This window comes from Elgaria multicarinata, chromosome 8 (assembly GCF_023053635.1).
Source record: "Elgaria multicarinata webbii isolate HBS135686 ecotype San Diego chromosome 8, rElgMul1.1.pri, whole genome shotgun sequence".
In the NCBI taxonomy this organism is placed as follows: domain Eukaryota; kingdom Metazoa; phylum Chordata; class Lepidosauria; order Squamata; family Anguidae; genus Elgaria; species Elgaria multicarinata.
The window spans coordinates 5,484,631-5,499,952 of NC_086178.1; the positions used below are offsets into that span (position 1 = coordinate 5,484,631).

General features: G+C 47.6%; 1 protein-coding gene across 1 annotated transcript in view; it reads left to right on the forward strand.

Annotated features, from left to right (window-relative positions):
* Nucleotides 1–15,322, forward strand: part of ARMC9 (armadillo repeat containing 9) — a 125,083-nt gene that overhangs the window by 71,663 nt on the left and 38,098 nt on the right. The window contains exons 14-16 of the mRNA XM_063131770.1: nucleotides 435–558; nucleotides 11,464–11,603; nucleotides 12,563–12,639. Coding sequence (XP_062987840.1) covers nucleotides 435–558; nucleotides 11,464–11,603; nucleotides 12,563–12,639 — 341 coding nt within the window. The remainder of the gene's footprint in view (nucleotides 1–434; nucleotides 559–11,463; nucleotides 11,604–12,562; nucleotides 12,640–15,322) is intronic.

Below are 15,322 nucleotides of genomic sequence, written 5' to 3' on the forward strand. Positions count from 1 at the left end.
GATCTATTTGTTGGTGGCTTTTAGGTTAAGAAGAGGGGAGGGAAAATAAGCATATTTCTGTGAATTCAATGTTGTAAATTAGGTGGAAGGGTAACTAAGAAATTAAGGGGCACTCCTGGCACGAAGAGGACTGAAGAAACGTATATCCTAACCTCACCCTGAAATGTTTTTTAGCAATTGTAGTTGTTATATGTAGCTTTGTGGGTAGATATTATGTGTGTGTGTGTATTATGTGTGATGCTTGTTTAGATGTTGTTGACAAAATAAAAAGGATGTTAAAGAAGGTTTAAGACAGATATTCATCAGGGCAGTCTTAAGAATTTGGAATGAATCTTGCAAGAATCTACTCGAAGCTTTCTAAAGAGCAGAGAGGAGGCCTGTTCCTTTCCCGTGCTGCACGCCCCCAACCTCCTCCTCCTCCTTGTTTCTCCCAGGTCGACTCTACCTTTCCCAGAATCCCCGGTTGCTCCACATGCTGGAAGAAAGGTTGAAAGCCGAAGACAAGTATTCCCTTACCCGAGAGAACGTCCTGGGAGCTTTGCAGAAACTCAGCCTCAGGTGATGAAAGCCGCGGGGCTCTGCTAACCGCAGGAAGGGAAAGGCGGGCTTGTGTTGTGTTCACGGACGAAAGAAGAGCGCTTGTTCTTCTTCGTGGTCTCTATGCATCACACATATGGGCTTTGCGCCTGCGCAGAGACCAGACCGGAACCTACTATAGCTGAGTGGAACGTTTTTGGCGGGAACCCCTCCCCCCACGCTACCGCGCATGTCCATGGGGTTCCCGCCCTTACCTCAGTTCTTCGTCGTCCGCCGTTGTGCATAGACCAGCTAACCGAACCTCTAGCGTTCTTCTAGTTAACTTACTTAATCTTTCTTTAAACCTGTTCATTCTTCAATCTTTCCTAATTCTTCTTACTTCTTTCTTATCTATAAAAAAAAAAAAAAAAAAATTTAATTGTAGATAGTTTTCTCTCAGCGACTTCGGTCGCCTGAGGCCCGTATGGCAGCGAAAGCCCCGTTTAGGAAGTGTGTACGGTGTGGAGCGAAACTTCCTCCGACGGACGGGCACTCCCTTTGTCTCGTTTGTTTGGGAGAAGGACACGTGGTGGAAGCCTGCCACCACTGTATGTCGTTTACAAAACAAACTAGGAAGCATAGAGCCGACAGACTTCGCTCTATATTGTGGGAAAAAGCTCTCAAGGCTACTGAGGCTCCCAGTATGGAAAAAACGGCAGTTGGTAAGTCCGTTACTGAAAAAACGGCAATTCGTAAGTCCGTTACCGACAAACCAGCAGACCGCAGCACTGAGGTGCAAGCCAGAGTTCATAGGGCACAGATACCCCTCACACCTGGCCGGTCTTTGACGAGTTCTATGGCAAAGAAGATTTCAAAGAAAGCCAGAACTCCTAAGCCTTCTTCTGAGCTGGAGAAGAAGAAGAAGAAGAAGAAAAAGAGGGACGCTGAGAGATCCACCCTAGCGTCTCCTCGAGCGCCTGAGGCGGTTAGGAGTCATTCTACTCCTCCCATTGCTCCGATCGCTTCGATGTCGAGGCCTCCCTCGGCATCGAGATCTCAGTCGGTGCCGATGGCCACGGTACCGACGCGCTCGCTCAGCCTTTCGGAGGGCGAAATAAGAGATTCTGCGTCAGCGGCCTCTTTCCAACAGCCTACAAGACCTCAGACGTTGCAGGGATTAATCCCAATACAACCGTCGCCAAGACTTACATCTCGCCGTGAATGGGATGGAGCTTCCAGATACTCCGATCCTCACTTGGGATACGAAGACTACGAATGGGAGCGATACCGTCCCCAACACTACCTTCCGGATCGAGAGAGTCCCCGGGAAGGCTACTACGCCCAACCGCCACCTGTAACAAGGATGTGCCGATTACCACCTGCATCGCCTGACCATCAGGCATCGAGGGTGTCTACTCCTCGACACCGTATGCAACCTTCGGCATCGACCGAGGCAGTTCCCACGGTACCAACAGACCAACTTCAGTTGCAAGTGGTTACGATGTCTTCTCCTGAGCAAGACTACCCGTCAGACTCGGAATCGAGGGTGTCTGCAACTCCAACGATGCCCTCGCCGGAGGATGAGGTCCACGATAACGACCCTTCCTCTCCGTCGGACGATATGGTCAGGTTCTCTGACCATATGCTTAGGATGTCACAGGCATTGGGACTAGATATCCAACAAACGGATGAATCGGTTGTGGATCCCATTTATGATGTGTTCCAAACTACTACCAATCAAAGACTGGCTATCCCCATTCCACATGCATTGAAGCAAACTGCTCAAGAGTCTTGGAAGACACCTGCTGTGACTCAGGCTACATCTAAAAGATTAGAGACTCTTTATCGAGTCCAGGAGGAAGGCGCAAAATTTTTGGTTCAACATCCAAAGCCTAACTCCATAGTGGTTGAGTCAGCCCAAGGACAATCTCAAAAGGCACATTCGGCACCGGTGGATAGGGAAGGGAGGAAATTAGACCAGACTGGCAGAAGGATTTACTCCTCTTCTTCCTTAGGCATTAGAGCGTCATCATACGAAGCGACGATGGCGAGGTACCAGCTTTTCCTATGGGAAAAGATGGGTTCATTATGCGAACACCTCCCGGAGGACAAGAAGGAACTGGCGAGGGTATTTCAAAATGAGGCTTCAGCCATCGCCAGGCAGCAGTTATCCACGGCTCGACACCAAGTGGACTGCCACTCGAAGTCCATGATGGGCGCAATATCTTTAAGGAGACACGCGTGGCTCAGATCGGCTAATTTGAGCCATGAGACCAAGTGGAGGATAGAAAGTATGCCATTCGATGGCGAGGGACTTTTTCACTCTAACACCGATGAAACACTGGATTCCATCTACAAAGCCAGAACAACGGCTAAAAAGATGGGATTCACTGCTCCTCCACCGCAGTACAGGCCAAAGAGATGGATGAGACCGCCAATGCAACAGCACCAGCAATACCGGCCTCAGTACCAGCCTCAACTTCGGCAGCAACAGCAGCAGTTGCAAAGGAAGAGGCCATACCAGGGCCGATATCAACAAGATAAGAGGCAACCTGACTTTTCTAAAAAGCAGCGTGTTTGACTCTTCGGCCCCAGATCCACCCCCTTTTGCGAACCGCCTAGCACCCCATTACCATCTATGGGAGTCAATAACAACAGACTCCTGGGTGCTCACTATCATCAACTCGGGCTATGCCATCGAGTTCGATGCCCTTCCTCCTTTTTCCGGCGTGGAAGTAACGGCTCCATCCCCTCCTCTGCTGCTCGAGGTACAGACCTTGCTATCGAAGGGAGCCATCTCTCCCGTACCCGCAGAGGAACTCAATCAGGGATTTTTCTCTCGTTACTTCACGGTCCCGAAGAAAGATGGAGGTCTTCGACCGATCATGGACTTAAGACAACTGAACAAGTTCATCACCCCGAGGAAGTTCCGTATGACAACGGTTGCTTCAATTCTACAGCTTCTACAAAAAGGAGTTTGGTTCGCAGTGGTGGATCTGAAGGATGCGTACTTCCATATCTCCATCAGGAAGTCGCATCAAGCTTACCTTCGGTTTTCGATCGGTACATCCCAGTACCAATTCACCGTTCTTCCGTTCGGGTTGGCCACGGCGCCGAGGGTCTTCACCAAAGTCATGGCGGTGGTGTGCGCCCACCTAAGGCAGAAAGGCATTTACGTTTATCCATACCTGGACGATTGGCTCCTAGTAGCAGACAACAGCGAGACGCTTCAAACGGACATACTAACCACCCTCAACCTATTGGACTCGTTGGGGCTTTGGGTGAATCACGAAAAGTCCATTTTGACCCCACAGCAGAGGTTGGACTTCATAGGAGTAACCCTATCCTCTCGAGACGGAAGAGCATACTTACCTTCAACCAGGGCGAACACTTTGCAGCAGTTAGCCATCGACACCGAGAGCCGCCGGAAGGTATCGGCTTGGACAGTCCAGAGACTATTAGGCCTGATGGCAGCCACTACGGCAGTCATCAGGTTTGCAAGACTCAGAATGAGGGTATTGCAGGCCTGGTTCTTAAGGACTTTCGATCTCAGGCTCAATGCTCGACGAACTTACCTTTCGTTACCGAAGCAAGTCAGGGCATCGCTGAAATGGTGGTTCTCGATGTCGACTCTTCTCGAAGGCGTTCCATTCCAACAACAGGCGCCTTCGGTAACGATCACGACGGATGCATCTTTAGAAGGATGGGGAGCTCATTGCAACTCCCTTACTGCTCAAGGTCGTTGGCCTCGAGCCCAGAGAGAACAGCACATCAATCATCTCGAACTCATGGCTGTAGAAAATGCAATAAGAGCATTTGCACAGTTGATCGAGGGCAAGAATGTCTTGATCGCGACGGACAATACTACCGTGGTGGCATACATCAACAGGCAGGGTGGAACAAGATCACACCCTCTGAACCGGTCTGCACTCAGGATATGGAACTGGTGCATAAAGAGAAGGACTTACCTGACGGCGATCCATGTAGCCGGCAAGGAGAACGTCTTTGCGGACTCTCTCAGCAGATCCTTCCATGTCGACCACGAGTGGGAGCTCGACGTCGAAGTGCGGGAAAGCCTTTTTCGGTACTGGGGCCGCCCTGTTGTCGATGTCTTCGCTACCGAGGACAACGCAGTCTGCGCCAAGTTTTGCAGCAGGGCAGGAAGAGGAAAGCGCTCTCTAGGAGACGCTTTCACCAGAACTTGGAGAGGAAATCTCCTGTACATGTTTCCTCCCTTTCCACTGTTGACAAGAGTGATAGCCAAGATCCAGATGGACAACTCCGATTGCATCCTGATCACGCCGTGGTGGCCTCGACAGACGTGGTTCTCACACGCTCTTCGGTTATCGAGAGGGGATTACATCAGGCTCCCGTCGACACCGAAGCTACTGTCTCGACACCAGGGCAGGGTTCGACACGCAGATCTGTCGACCCTCAAGATGACTGCATGGAGGATAACAACAACTCCTCCTCTACAACTAGAACTTTGACTGTGGATCACATTATATTGGCAGCACTAAAGCCTTCCACTAGGAAAACTTATGCAGCAAAGTGGCAAAGATTTCGGAACTTTGCTTCAGTACAAGATCAAACACCAGAATCTTGCCACTTACCCTTCATCCTTAATTATTTATTGACACTTTTCCAGCAGGGACTTAAGCTCGCATCCATCAGGGTTCACCTTGCTGCGATTACATCTTTTCACCGGGGTGTGGATGGTTTTACACCTTTTACCCATCCAACAACGAAGAAATTTCTAAGAGGTCTGAAGAACACGATACCGACTGTGAAAAGTATCGTGCCGCCATGGAGCCTGTCAGTTGTGCTGCAAGCACTGACACGCAAGCCCTTTGAGCCCATGGCGTCGACAGACCTTAGGCTACTTACTTTAAAGACTGTCTTTCTAGTAGCCATTACATCGGCAAGACGGGCAAGTGAGCTTAAAGCTCTTAGGATAGATGTTCCATACACTATCTTTCATAAGGACAAGGTTGTGCTACGCACAGACCCAGCCTTCCTACCTAAGGTAGTGTCAACTTTTCATCTGTCTCAGCATATTACTTTGCCTGCTTTCTTTCCTAATCCAACTTCACCTCTTGAGTCTTCCTTGCATACTCTCGATGTGAGAAGGGCTCTTGCTTTTTATAAAGACAGGACAGAGACATTTAGAAAAACAAAGCAACTGTTTATTTGTTATGGTGAGCCTTCTAAGGGACTCCCTGTCTCCTGCCAACGACTATCACGCTGGATAGTGGAGACAATAGAGTTGGCCTACTCTATTTCTAAATTAGAGTTAGTGAAACCTGTGACGGCTCATTCCACCAGAGCTGTTTCAACATCGGTGGCCTTCACCAGAGGTGTTCCCTTGGCAGACGTCTGTAGAGCCGCAACGTGGTCCACTCCATCCACGTTTGTCAAGCACTACAGTTTGGACACCCGTGCGAGGCAGGACTGCTCATTTGGGAGGACAGTGCTTTCAGAGATCTTCAGATGATGCACCAACCCACCTCCAAAGGTATGTCAGCTTGCTACTCGCCCATATGTGTGATGCATAGAGACCACGAAGAAGAAATGCAGGTTGCTTACCTGTAACTGTAGTTCTTCGAGTGGTCATCTATGCATTCACACAACCCACCCACCATCCCCACTTGGTGGTGTGAGACTTATAAATGACACTGTTTTATTGTGGAATGTACTTTACTTATTTACACTCATGTTTATGGGGGCACAACGTCGGACTCCTGTAAACTGAGGTAAGGGCGGGAACCCCATGGACATGCGCGGTAGCGTGGGGGGAGGGGTTCCCGCCAAAAACGTTCCACTCAGCTATAGTAGGTTCCGGTCTGGTCTCTGCGCAGGCGCAAAGCCCATATGTGTGAATGCATAGATGACCACTCGAAGAACTACAGTTACAGGTAAGCAACCTGCATATTTTCATACAGCTGTCATCAGAACCTTCCGGAGTTGATGACAGGAGCATCACTTAAGGGCAGGAGGAAGAGGAGAGCTCAGCAGGAGCTTGGCTTGCTTAGCGAACTCCCTGCCTGCCACCCCATTCTGCACAACTATAATCATATTCTACAGATGCATCTCCATCTCACATCTCGTGCTTAATAAGCATCTTTAATTGGCCAGCATCCGTTATCTTTAAGGGCCTAACAAATGCAGAGCGGTGGGGGGATGCACGGAATGATTTCCCCCCGGGGCAGGAAGGGAGCAGGTTTGTCGTCTTTTGCACAAAAATAACGAATGGGTTTTTTTTTTGCAGAGGAATGGATGGCGGCTGGGGGCCTTCGGGCCGGACCGGTTCAGAGGTGGCCCCTGGGCAGGGCGGCAGGGTGTAGGGGCAGGTGGAACTGACCCTGGGAGGAAATAATCCCCTGGGAAGTTCTTTTGGACAGCCCTCATTGAAGTACAAGGGAGCTCTGCAAGAGCTCATGGGGAAGAGGGAATGGCATACATGCCCCGTCTTAACTAGCATGTGTGGAGGTTCTTCCTCGTGGCCTCTGTGCTTCACAGACATGGGGCTCTGCGCCTGTGTAGCGCATGCTCGGGAAAACTTCATAGAATCATAAAATCATAGAGTTGGAAGGGGCCCCTAAAGCCATCGAGTCCAACCCCCTGCTCAATGCAGAAATCCACCCTAAAGCATCCCTGACAGATGGTTGTCCAGCTGCCTCTTGAAGGCCTCTAGTGTGGGAGAGCCCACCACACTCCTAGGTAACTGGTTCCATTGTCGTACTGCTCTAACAGTCAGGAAGTTTTTCCTGATGTCCAGCTGGAATCTGGCTTCCTTTAACTTGAGCCCATTATTCCGTGTCCTGCACTCTGGGAGGATCGAGAAGAGATCCTGGCCCTCCTCTGTGTGACAACCTTTGAAGTATTTGAAGAGTACTGTCATGTCTCCCCTCCATCTTCTCTTCTCCAGGCTAAACATGCCCAGTTCTTTCAGTCTCTCTTCATAGGGCTTTGTTTCCAGACCCCTGATCATCCTGGTTGCCCTCCTCTGAACACGCTCCAGCTTGTCTGTGTCCTCCTTGAATTGTGGACGCCATACTCTAGATGAGGCCTGACCAGGGCCGAATAGAGAGGAACCAGTACCTCATGTGATTTGGAAGCTATACTTCTATTAATGCAGCCCAAAATAGCATTTGCCTTTCTTGCAGCCATATCGCACTGTTGGCTCACATTCAGTTTGCGATCTACAACAATTCCAAGATCTTTCTCGTTTGTAGTATTGCTGAGCCAAGTGTCCCCCATCTTGTAACTGTGCCTTTGGTTTCTATTTCCTAAATGTAGAACTTGGCATTTATCCCTATTAAATGTCATTCTGTTGCTTTCAGCCCAGCACTCCAGCCTATCAAGACCACTTTGAAGCTTGTTTCTATAGCTAGAGGCGTTTTAGACGGGAACCCCTCCCCCATCATCAAGTACACATGTTCCAACGGTTCCTGCTTTCCCCTCAGTCTCTTTTCGACCGACCGCCATTTTGGTAGCATCATGAGGGAAGCTTCTAGCTAGTATGAAAAAAATTCTTGAAGAGCCGTTTTTTGAAATTTCTCCTAATTTTCTTCTTTCTTTCTCTTCTTTGATTTGATTGTTTATTCTGATTTTAAGTTTTGCGTTTTGATTTGATCTGCGATCTTTGATCGCCCGTTAGGGCGTATGGCCCTCTGGGCGCCGTTTAGAAAGTGCTTGTGTTGCGGTAGCAAATTGCTACCATCTGATGGCCACAGTTCATGTTCAGTTTGTATGATATATAGTCCAAGCTTCTTCACAATCACTGCAAGGGTTTGTACAAAGAAACCCTTTACAAGGCACTGGTAAAGGTTCTCTTTCAATTTTGGCTGCTTGCTGGAACATGAAAGCCATGAGGTGGACATACAGGTGTTTCCTTAACCCATTGGAAAAGCTGCTGTGTGCCCACCCACCTTCCTTGAGACGGCAGGGTGATAAGTAATGGAGCCTCAGATGTTAACCAAAGCGTACAAGCAAGTTTATTCAGAAAGAGGTGGTCCGTAAAGTATCTTGGTCCCAAATTGTTTTAAGCCTCAAAAGTTAAGGCCAGCATCTTGAATTGGGCTTGAAACTGGTATAGTTGAAAGAACACCAAAGTGATAAGGTCAGGATGTCCGATTCCTGATGATATTTTAGCTTCTGCAGTCTTTCTGAACAGAGAGCATGTTACGATAATCCATGTTGGATGTAACTAGAACATGAAAGAAAGTCCACGTACCTCCTTTATTCCTTGTGAAGAATATGTTGAGGCATATGCACCTTCAGATTACTGTGAATTTTAAACTCCTTGTAATTGGCAAAAGAGTGTCAGTTGAGGACATTTTCTACAAGGAAGAGTAAACTGAGCAGGGAAAGGAAAGGAACCTCTCGTGCAAGCACTGAGTCGTTACTGACTCTTGGAGGGACACCAGCTTTCGCTGACTTTTTTTGGCAGGCCTTATAGTGGGGTGGTTCGCCATTGCCTTCCCCGGCCGTGATTACCTTTCCCCCAGCTCACTGGGTACTCATTTTACCGACCTCGGGAGGATGGAAGGCTGAGTCGACCCTAGCCGGCTGCCTGAAACCAGCCTCCGCTGGGATCGAGTTCAGACCGTGGGGAGAGTTTCAGCTGCAGAAACTGCTGCTTTACCGCTCTGCGCCACACTGAACAAGAATAGTGTTAAATAAGCCAAGTAAGGTCACTAGTAAAAGCTTCTAGGAGCCATAAATGCATCATTTTATTAGCCCTTTTTTATGGGCCATGGTGTATTTGAACATCTTAAGAAAGGGAGTGAGAGGTAAAGAAACATCAGAAAGTGATTAAATTTCTAAATAAAACCCAGTGAAACATTAACTGAGTTGCTACCAGAACTGTTATTTATGGCTTCACAGCCTATCTCTTCTTCCAGCCTCTGGTTTCTTTTTTCTTGGGCAGATAATTGATGTAGGTTCTTTTCCCAGGACTGTTTTCTCCACAACGAGCACATCACAGGATGACGTTGCCTGCAGTTCGCAGGCCGAGCAGTCTTAAGAAATTCTTCTGCGTGTGATGGGATCACAGCATGCCACAAAAAAGTTTTTGAATGTTTTTCCAGGACAGGGTTTCTTGCAATCTCTCATCAGAGGCAAGCTGAGCTTTCCGGTGCCATCAAGGCAAGCCGAGTGGAGAAAGACCCATAGGCCCTCATCCTTCCAGAATATCTCCTGGACAAGCCCCATTGAAACGAACAGGAGCGGGGCAAGAGAACAGCAGTTCCTTTGAAGAGCTCCTCTTCATTTTGGTAGTACTTGTGCAGGAGAATGTCCAGATGGGTAGCACTTGAGGCTAATCCGTGGGACAGATCCCATCGTGATTTTGCCACCTCAAGCACCAGTGGTCTCTGCTCAGCTGCGGAACTGCCTAGGTACTGTACTGAGTCCTCTGCTGAGATCTCTTCCCAAAATTGCAGGCAAAACCGACTTCTGGCAAGACCCCTGGCTGAGAACAGTGACACCAGCCACAATGTCATTGTGAACGAGAAAGCATATCTTTGCCAGGAGCTCGTCTTCTTCATTTGCCCTTTTATATCCTGACCTTTTTCCTAAGGAGCAGCCAGAAAGCTTCATGTCTGTGCTGAAGCATCCACAGAGTTTTGGATTGATAACATAGTCCAGCCTCCCTCCCCCCCCCCCAAAAAAAAAACCCTGGAGCCCACCAGATGTTTTGCACTACAAATCCTATTAGTAGTGGCCATGCTGCTTGAGGCTCATGGGGGTTGTAATCCCAACACATCTTGGGGGCGCCCAGTTGTGGGAGGCTGCCATAGTTGTTTCTTTATGTATTCATTTTTTATAACGTACAAAAATAACAAACAGAAATAGAAATAAAAATGCAACCAGTCATAATTATCCCATCCCTCCTCCCCTCATAGGAAATCAATGATACTATTGTATCTATTACAATATATATCTATTACAATTTATGCATATCATAGAATCATAGAATAGCAGAGTTGGAAGGGGCCTACAAGGCCATCGAGTCCAACCCCCTGCTCAATGCAGGAATCCACCCTAAAGCATCCCTGACAGATGGCTGTCCAGCTGCCTCTTGAAGGCCTCTAGGGTGGGAGAGCCCACCACCTCCCTAGGTAACTGGTTCCATTGTCGTACTGCTCTAACAGTCAGGAAGTTTTTCCTGATGTCCAGCTGGAATCTGGCTTCCTTTAACTTGAGCCCGTTATTCCGTGTCCTATAAACATACAAGCACATATGTATCATTCTTCATCTCTTAAACATTTTCTTCTTTTTTTTGTAAGTCAGAAAAATAAAAAAGAGGAAGATAAGTTAACCCATTACAAAAGATGTATCTTTCATTATGTCAACCAAAAGGATTTGAATTCTTTTGGAATTTTATTCTCCCATTCCGATGAGGTTGTGTATACTATTTTATGTATTTATTTATTTATTTAGTACATTTCTATACTGCCCAATAGCCGAAGCTCTCTGGGCGGTTCACAAAAATTAAAACCATAATGAAACAACCAACAGGTTAAAAACACAATTACGAAATACAGTATAAAAAGCACAACCAGGAGAAAACCACGCAGCAAAATTGATATAAGATTAAAGTACAGAGTCAGAACTGTAAAATTTAAATTTAAGTTAAATTTAAGTGTTAAAATACTGAGTGAATAAAAAGGTCTTCAACTGGCGACGAAAGGAGTACAGTGTAGGCGCCAGGCGGACCTCTCTGGGGAGCTCATTCCTCCTCCTATGAAACAATACCAATCTTTATTAAATGTATCTTTGAATCTTGTTCCTTTTGTCAGTTTATTTGCCAGTCTCTCCCTTAAGGCTACATGCCAAACCTTACTGCCATAGTCCTTTCAACCTGAAGTCAGGCTGTCACTTTTCACGGACATCTTTTTAGCTGGTCATCAAACGAGTGCTTTTGTTATTGTGCTTTTCCAGGCGGGCTTTGCAGTCGGCTATGATCAAGGACGGGCTCATACCGTGGCTAGTGGAGGCTCTGAAGGATACGGACTGCATGTCGGATTACACCTTGGCCTACTCGGTTGCCTTGCTCATGAACCTCTGCCTTCGGAGCTCAGGTATCCAGCGTAATACAGTTGACGTCAGGCAAAGCTGGACATCACACTTGGCTGATGTCATTGAGACTTTTTCCCCTCACCGTGAATGGAGGCAGATGGCACCTCTACTTCCAAAGTCTAAGAGCATGGCTAGACGGGGCGATAGCCCAGTGATCGCCCCGGGATCGTCCTTGTGCGTCCACTTGACGCAGAGGGCATCCCGGGAGCAGGGAGGGACAATCCCTCCTTTGGCCTGGGATATCGCCCTACAGTTTAGTTCCGATTTTTCCGCAGTCTCAGGATGAACCCGAGGCTGCGGAACGTGTGGCCCGCTGTCACGGTTTTGTCCCAGCTCCTTGCGAGTAACTGCGAGGAGCTGGGGCACGGAGCGCCTCAGGAGCTCTGTGCCCATTGTGGGTGGGGTGGGGGAATGAGGAGGTGGTGTGTATTTTTTTTTTAAAAAAAAAAACTTTTTTCACAGGAGCGCTCCTGCACTCTTCTCGGATTTTTTTTTTTAAAATGGCGGCCGCGATGTCCTCTTCTCCCTTGGACATCGCATGCTGCGTGTAGACGAGGGCAACGATCTTGCGATCATAAAATTGAGAGGTCGTCGCCCTCCGCCCCCGTCGTCTAGCCACGGCCATGGTTTACCCCTGACGACATGAGGTTTAGCTGCAGCCTTTCTGGGCCTGCCTGGCTTATCGCTTTCTTAACCCACATGGTGGTGAGCCTGCCCTGTGTCAGGCTGGGGTAACGGATCGGCTTCCTCAAAGTCAGCAGAATCTTACCGTGCCCATTTTTCAAGCCGCAGCTGGCTATTGAGTTAACGGTGCCTAATTGTTTGTCAGCGGCTGTTCTAGACGAGACCGAGGTGCCGATGGTGGATGGCCGCTCTAAATTCAAAAAGCTTCCCTTTCACACACACACACACACACACACACACACACAGCATCCTATGTCTTTCTTTTGAACCTCCACAGGGAAGAAAATGTGTGTGAAGATGGCCAACGAGATACTCAAGGTCCTCTCGGATCTCCTCGGCCACGAGAACCACGAGGTACTTCCATAGCTAATATTTGCACGGGTAGAAAAGGGAGCAGACGAAGACATAACCGCCTTTATAGAATGAAACGGAGCACATTTTATTTATTCCAAATAAATTCCTGGGCGTTTGTCGCTCGGTGCCCAGTTGACGTTTTTTAGCTTGTAAAATGTGATCATTTCACTTCAAGACACAACCGGTTCAAGATGCTACTTTGGTTTAGTTGTAGTAGGGCAGAGGTAGTAGGCCTTTGTCCCTCCCCCAGATCATAGAAGCATAGAATAGCAGAGTTGGAAGGGGCCTACAAGGCCATCGAGTCCAACCCCCTGCTCAATGCAGAAATCCACCCTAAAGCATCCCTGACAGATGGTTGTCCAGATGGATGTTGTTAGACTCCATATACCATCAGCTTCAGCCAGTGTGGCCAGTGGTTAGGGATGGTGAAAGTTGTAGTCCAATATCCTCTGGGAGGCTGCAGGCTCACTTGCAGCAAAGGGACTGGATAGTGGGACTGGAAGGCCCTTAAAATTCCTGCATTGAGCAGGGGGTTGGACTCGATGGCCTTGTAGGCCCCTTCCAACTCTGCTATTCTATGATTCTAAAATGTTCAAGCCCATTACTGAGCTCAGTCAGTAATGTACTTTATTAGGGTGACCGTATGGAAGGGAGGACAGGGCTCCTGTATCTTTAACAGTTGCATAGAGAAGGGAATTTCAGCAGGTGTCATTTGTATGCCTGCTGCACCAGGTGAAATTCCCTCTTCATCACAACAGTTAAAGCTGCAGGAGCTATACTAGAGTGACCAGATTTAAAAGAGGGTAGGGCACCTGCAGCTTTAAATGTTGTGATGAAGAGGAAATTTCACCAGGTTCTCCATATATACAAACAGCACCTGCTGAAATTCCCTTTTTCAATACAACTGTTAAAGATACAGGAGCCCTGTCCTCCTTTTCATATGGTCACCCTAACTATATCAACATTTCAGAGCTGTTGTTAGTACTGTATGTTCAGTTTGCAAATTGCCCTCTGAACATGTGGGTGATGGCGTGCCCCAACTCCTCCAGATGCTGAGATCTGGAATCAGGAGTGTCACATGTGGGTATCCGCAGAAGGGCAGCATGACAACGAGTCCAATTGAGGTTCAAAGAAATACTTTTCAAGGACTTTAAAATAATCCCAGGAACTGGCAGACTGACATCCAAATGGACTGGATTATAATGACACAGCTGTCAGACATTCCTTTTTCCTTTTACCATTGGGGAGATTTTAAGAAGGGGCTGGAGTGCGGGGGGGGGCAGGTTAGGGAGGGCGCTTTTGTGGAGTCCGGAAGATTCTCTCTCCCCCCCCCATTCCTCTGTCTGGTCTGTTTTAGATTCAGTGCCTTTGGGGGGTGGGGGTGGGGACCTACTCTTTCATCTTTTGTAAAGTGCCATTTACATAGATGGTGCTATCCTAAATACACACATCGTATTCGTGGAACCAATTCAAGATGCTGGTTTTGACCTTAAAGCCCTACAGGGAAATAAAGTCTGAATATCTCCCGACAGGTTGGCCCTCCGCCACTGCCCCTGGGTTTTAGTACAGCCCGTATACTTCCTTTTTGGATGCTAGATCATCATCATTTGTCAGATGGAGGGCCAGACCTACAGAATATTTGTTTGTTTATTTATTTATTTATTTATTACATTTTTATACTGCCCAATAGCCGAAGCTCTCTGGGTGGTTCACAGACATTAAAACCATAATAAAACAACCAACAGTCTAAAAACACAAATACAAAATACCGTCTAAAAAGCACAACCAGGATAAAACCACGCAGCAGAAATTGATTTAACATTAAAATACAGAATTTAGAACAGTAAAATTTAAATTTAAGTTAAAATTAAGTGTTAAAATACTGAGAGAATAAAAAAGTCTTCAGAATCTCCCAGAATATTCCCTCTCCTACACCTTTGGGACCTAGGCTCTTAATGTGGTTAACTCTAGTGTTCTTGCTTGCTTGTTTATTTATTTATTTATTGAAGAAACATTTGCATCCCACCTTTCGTTTTAAAATAGAACAGCCAAAGCAACTTGCATCAACAATTTAAAACCAGCCATATAAAAAAATAAAATCAGACAGGTTACAGGAAGCCAAATTCCGTCTGGACATCAGGAAAAACGTCCTGACTGTTAGAGCAGTACGACAATGGAACCAATTTCCTAGGAAGGTCGTGGGCTCTCCCACACTAGAGGCCTTCAAGAGGCAGCTGGACAGCCATCTGTCAGGGATGCTTTAAGGTGGATTCCTGCATTGAGCAGGGGGTTGGGTGAAAGAAGGGGTATTGGCAGGTGCAGGTCTTGTTGTCTAATGGCCTGTACCCCCTCCCCACTTCCCCAGCCCAATCTAGCCCTGTCTTGCTCTGCTGGACAACCATCTGTCAGGGATGCTTTAGAGTGGATTCCTGCATTGAGCAGGGGGTTGGACTCGATGGCCTTACAGACCCCTTCCAACTCTACGATTCTATGATTCCATAAGGAACAGCGGATGAAAACGGCAGTCAATGTTGGAAACAGAGGCGGAAAGGTATTGACTTGCCTAAGGTCTCCTACGGAATTCGCAGCAGAGGTGAAATGTAACCTGGAGGCTTCCTGGCTCATATAATATACACTTAGCCACTATACAACGTAGTCAGATGGGGGAAATTAGCCCAGGTCG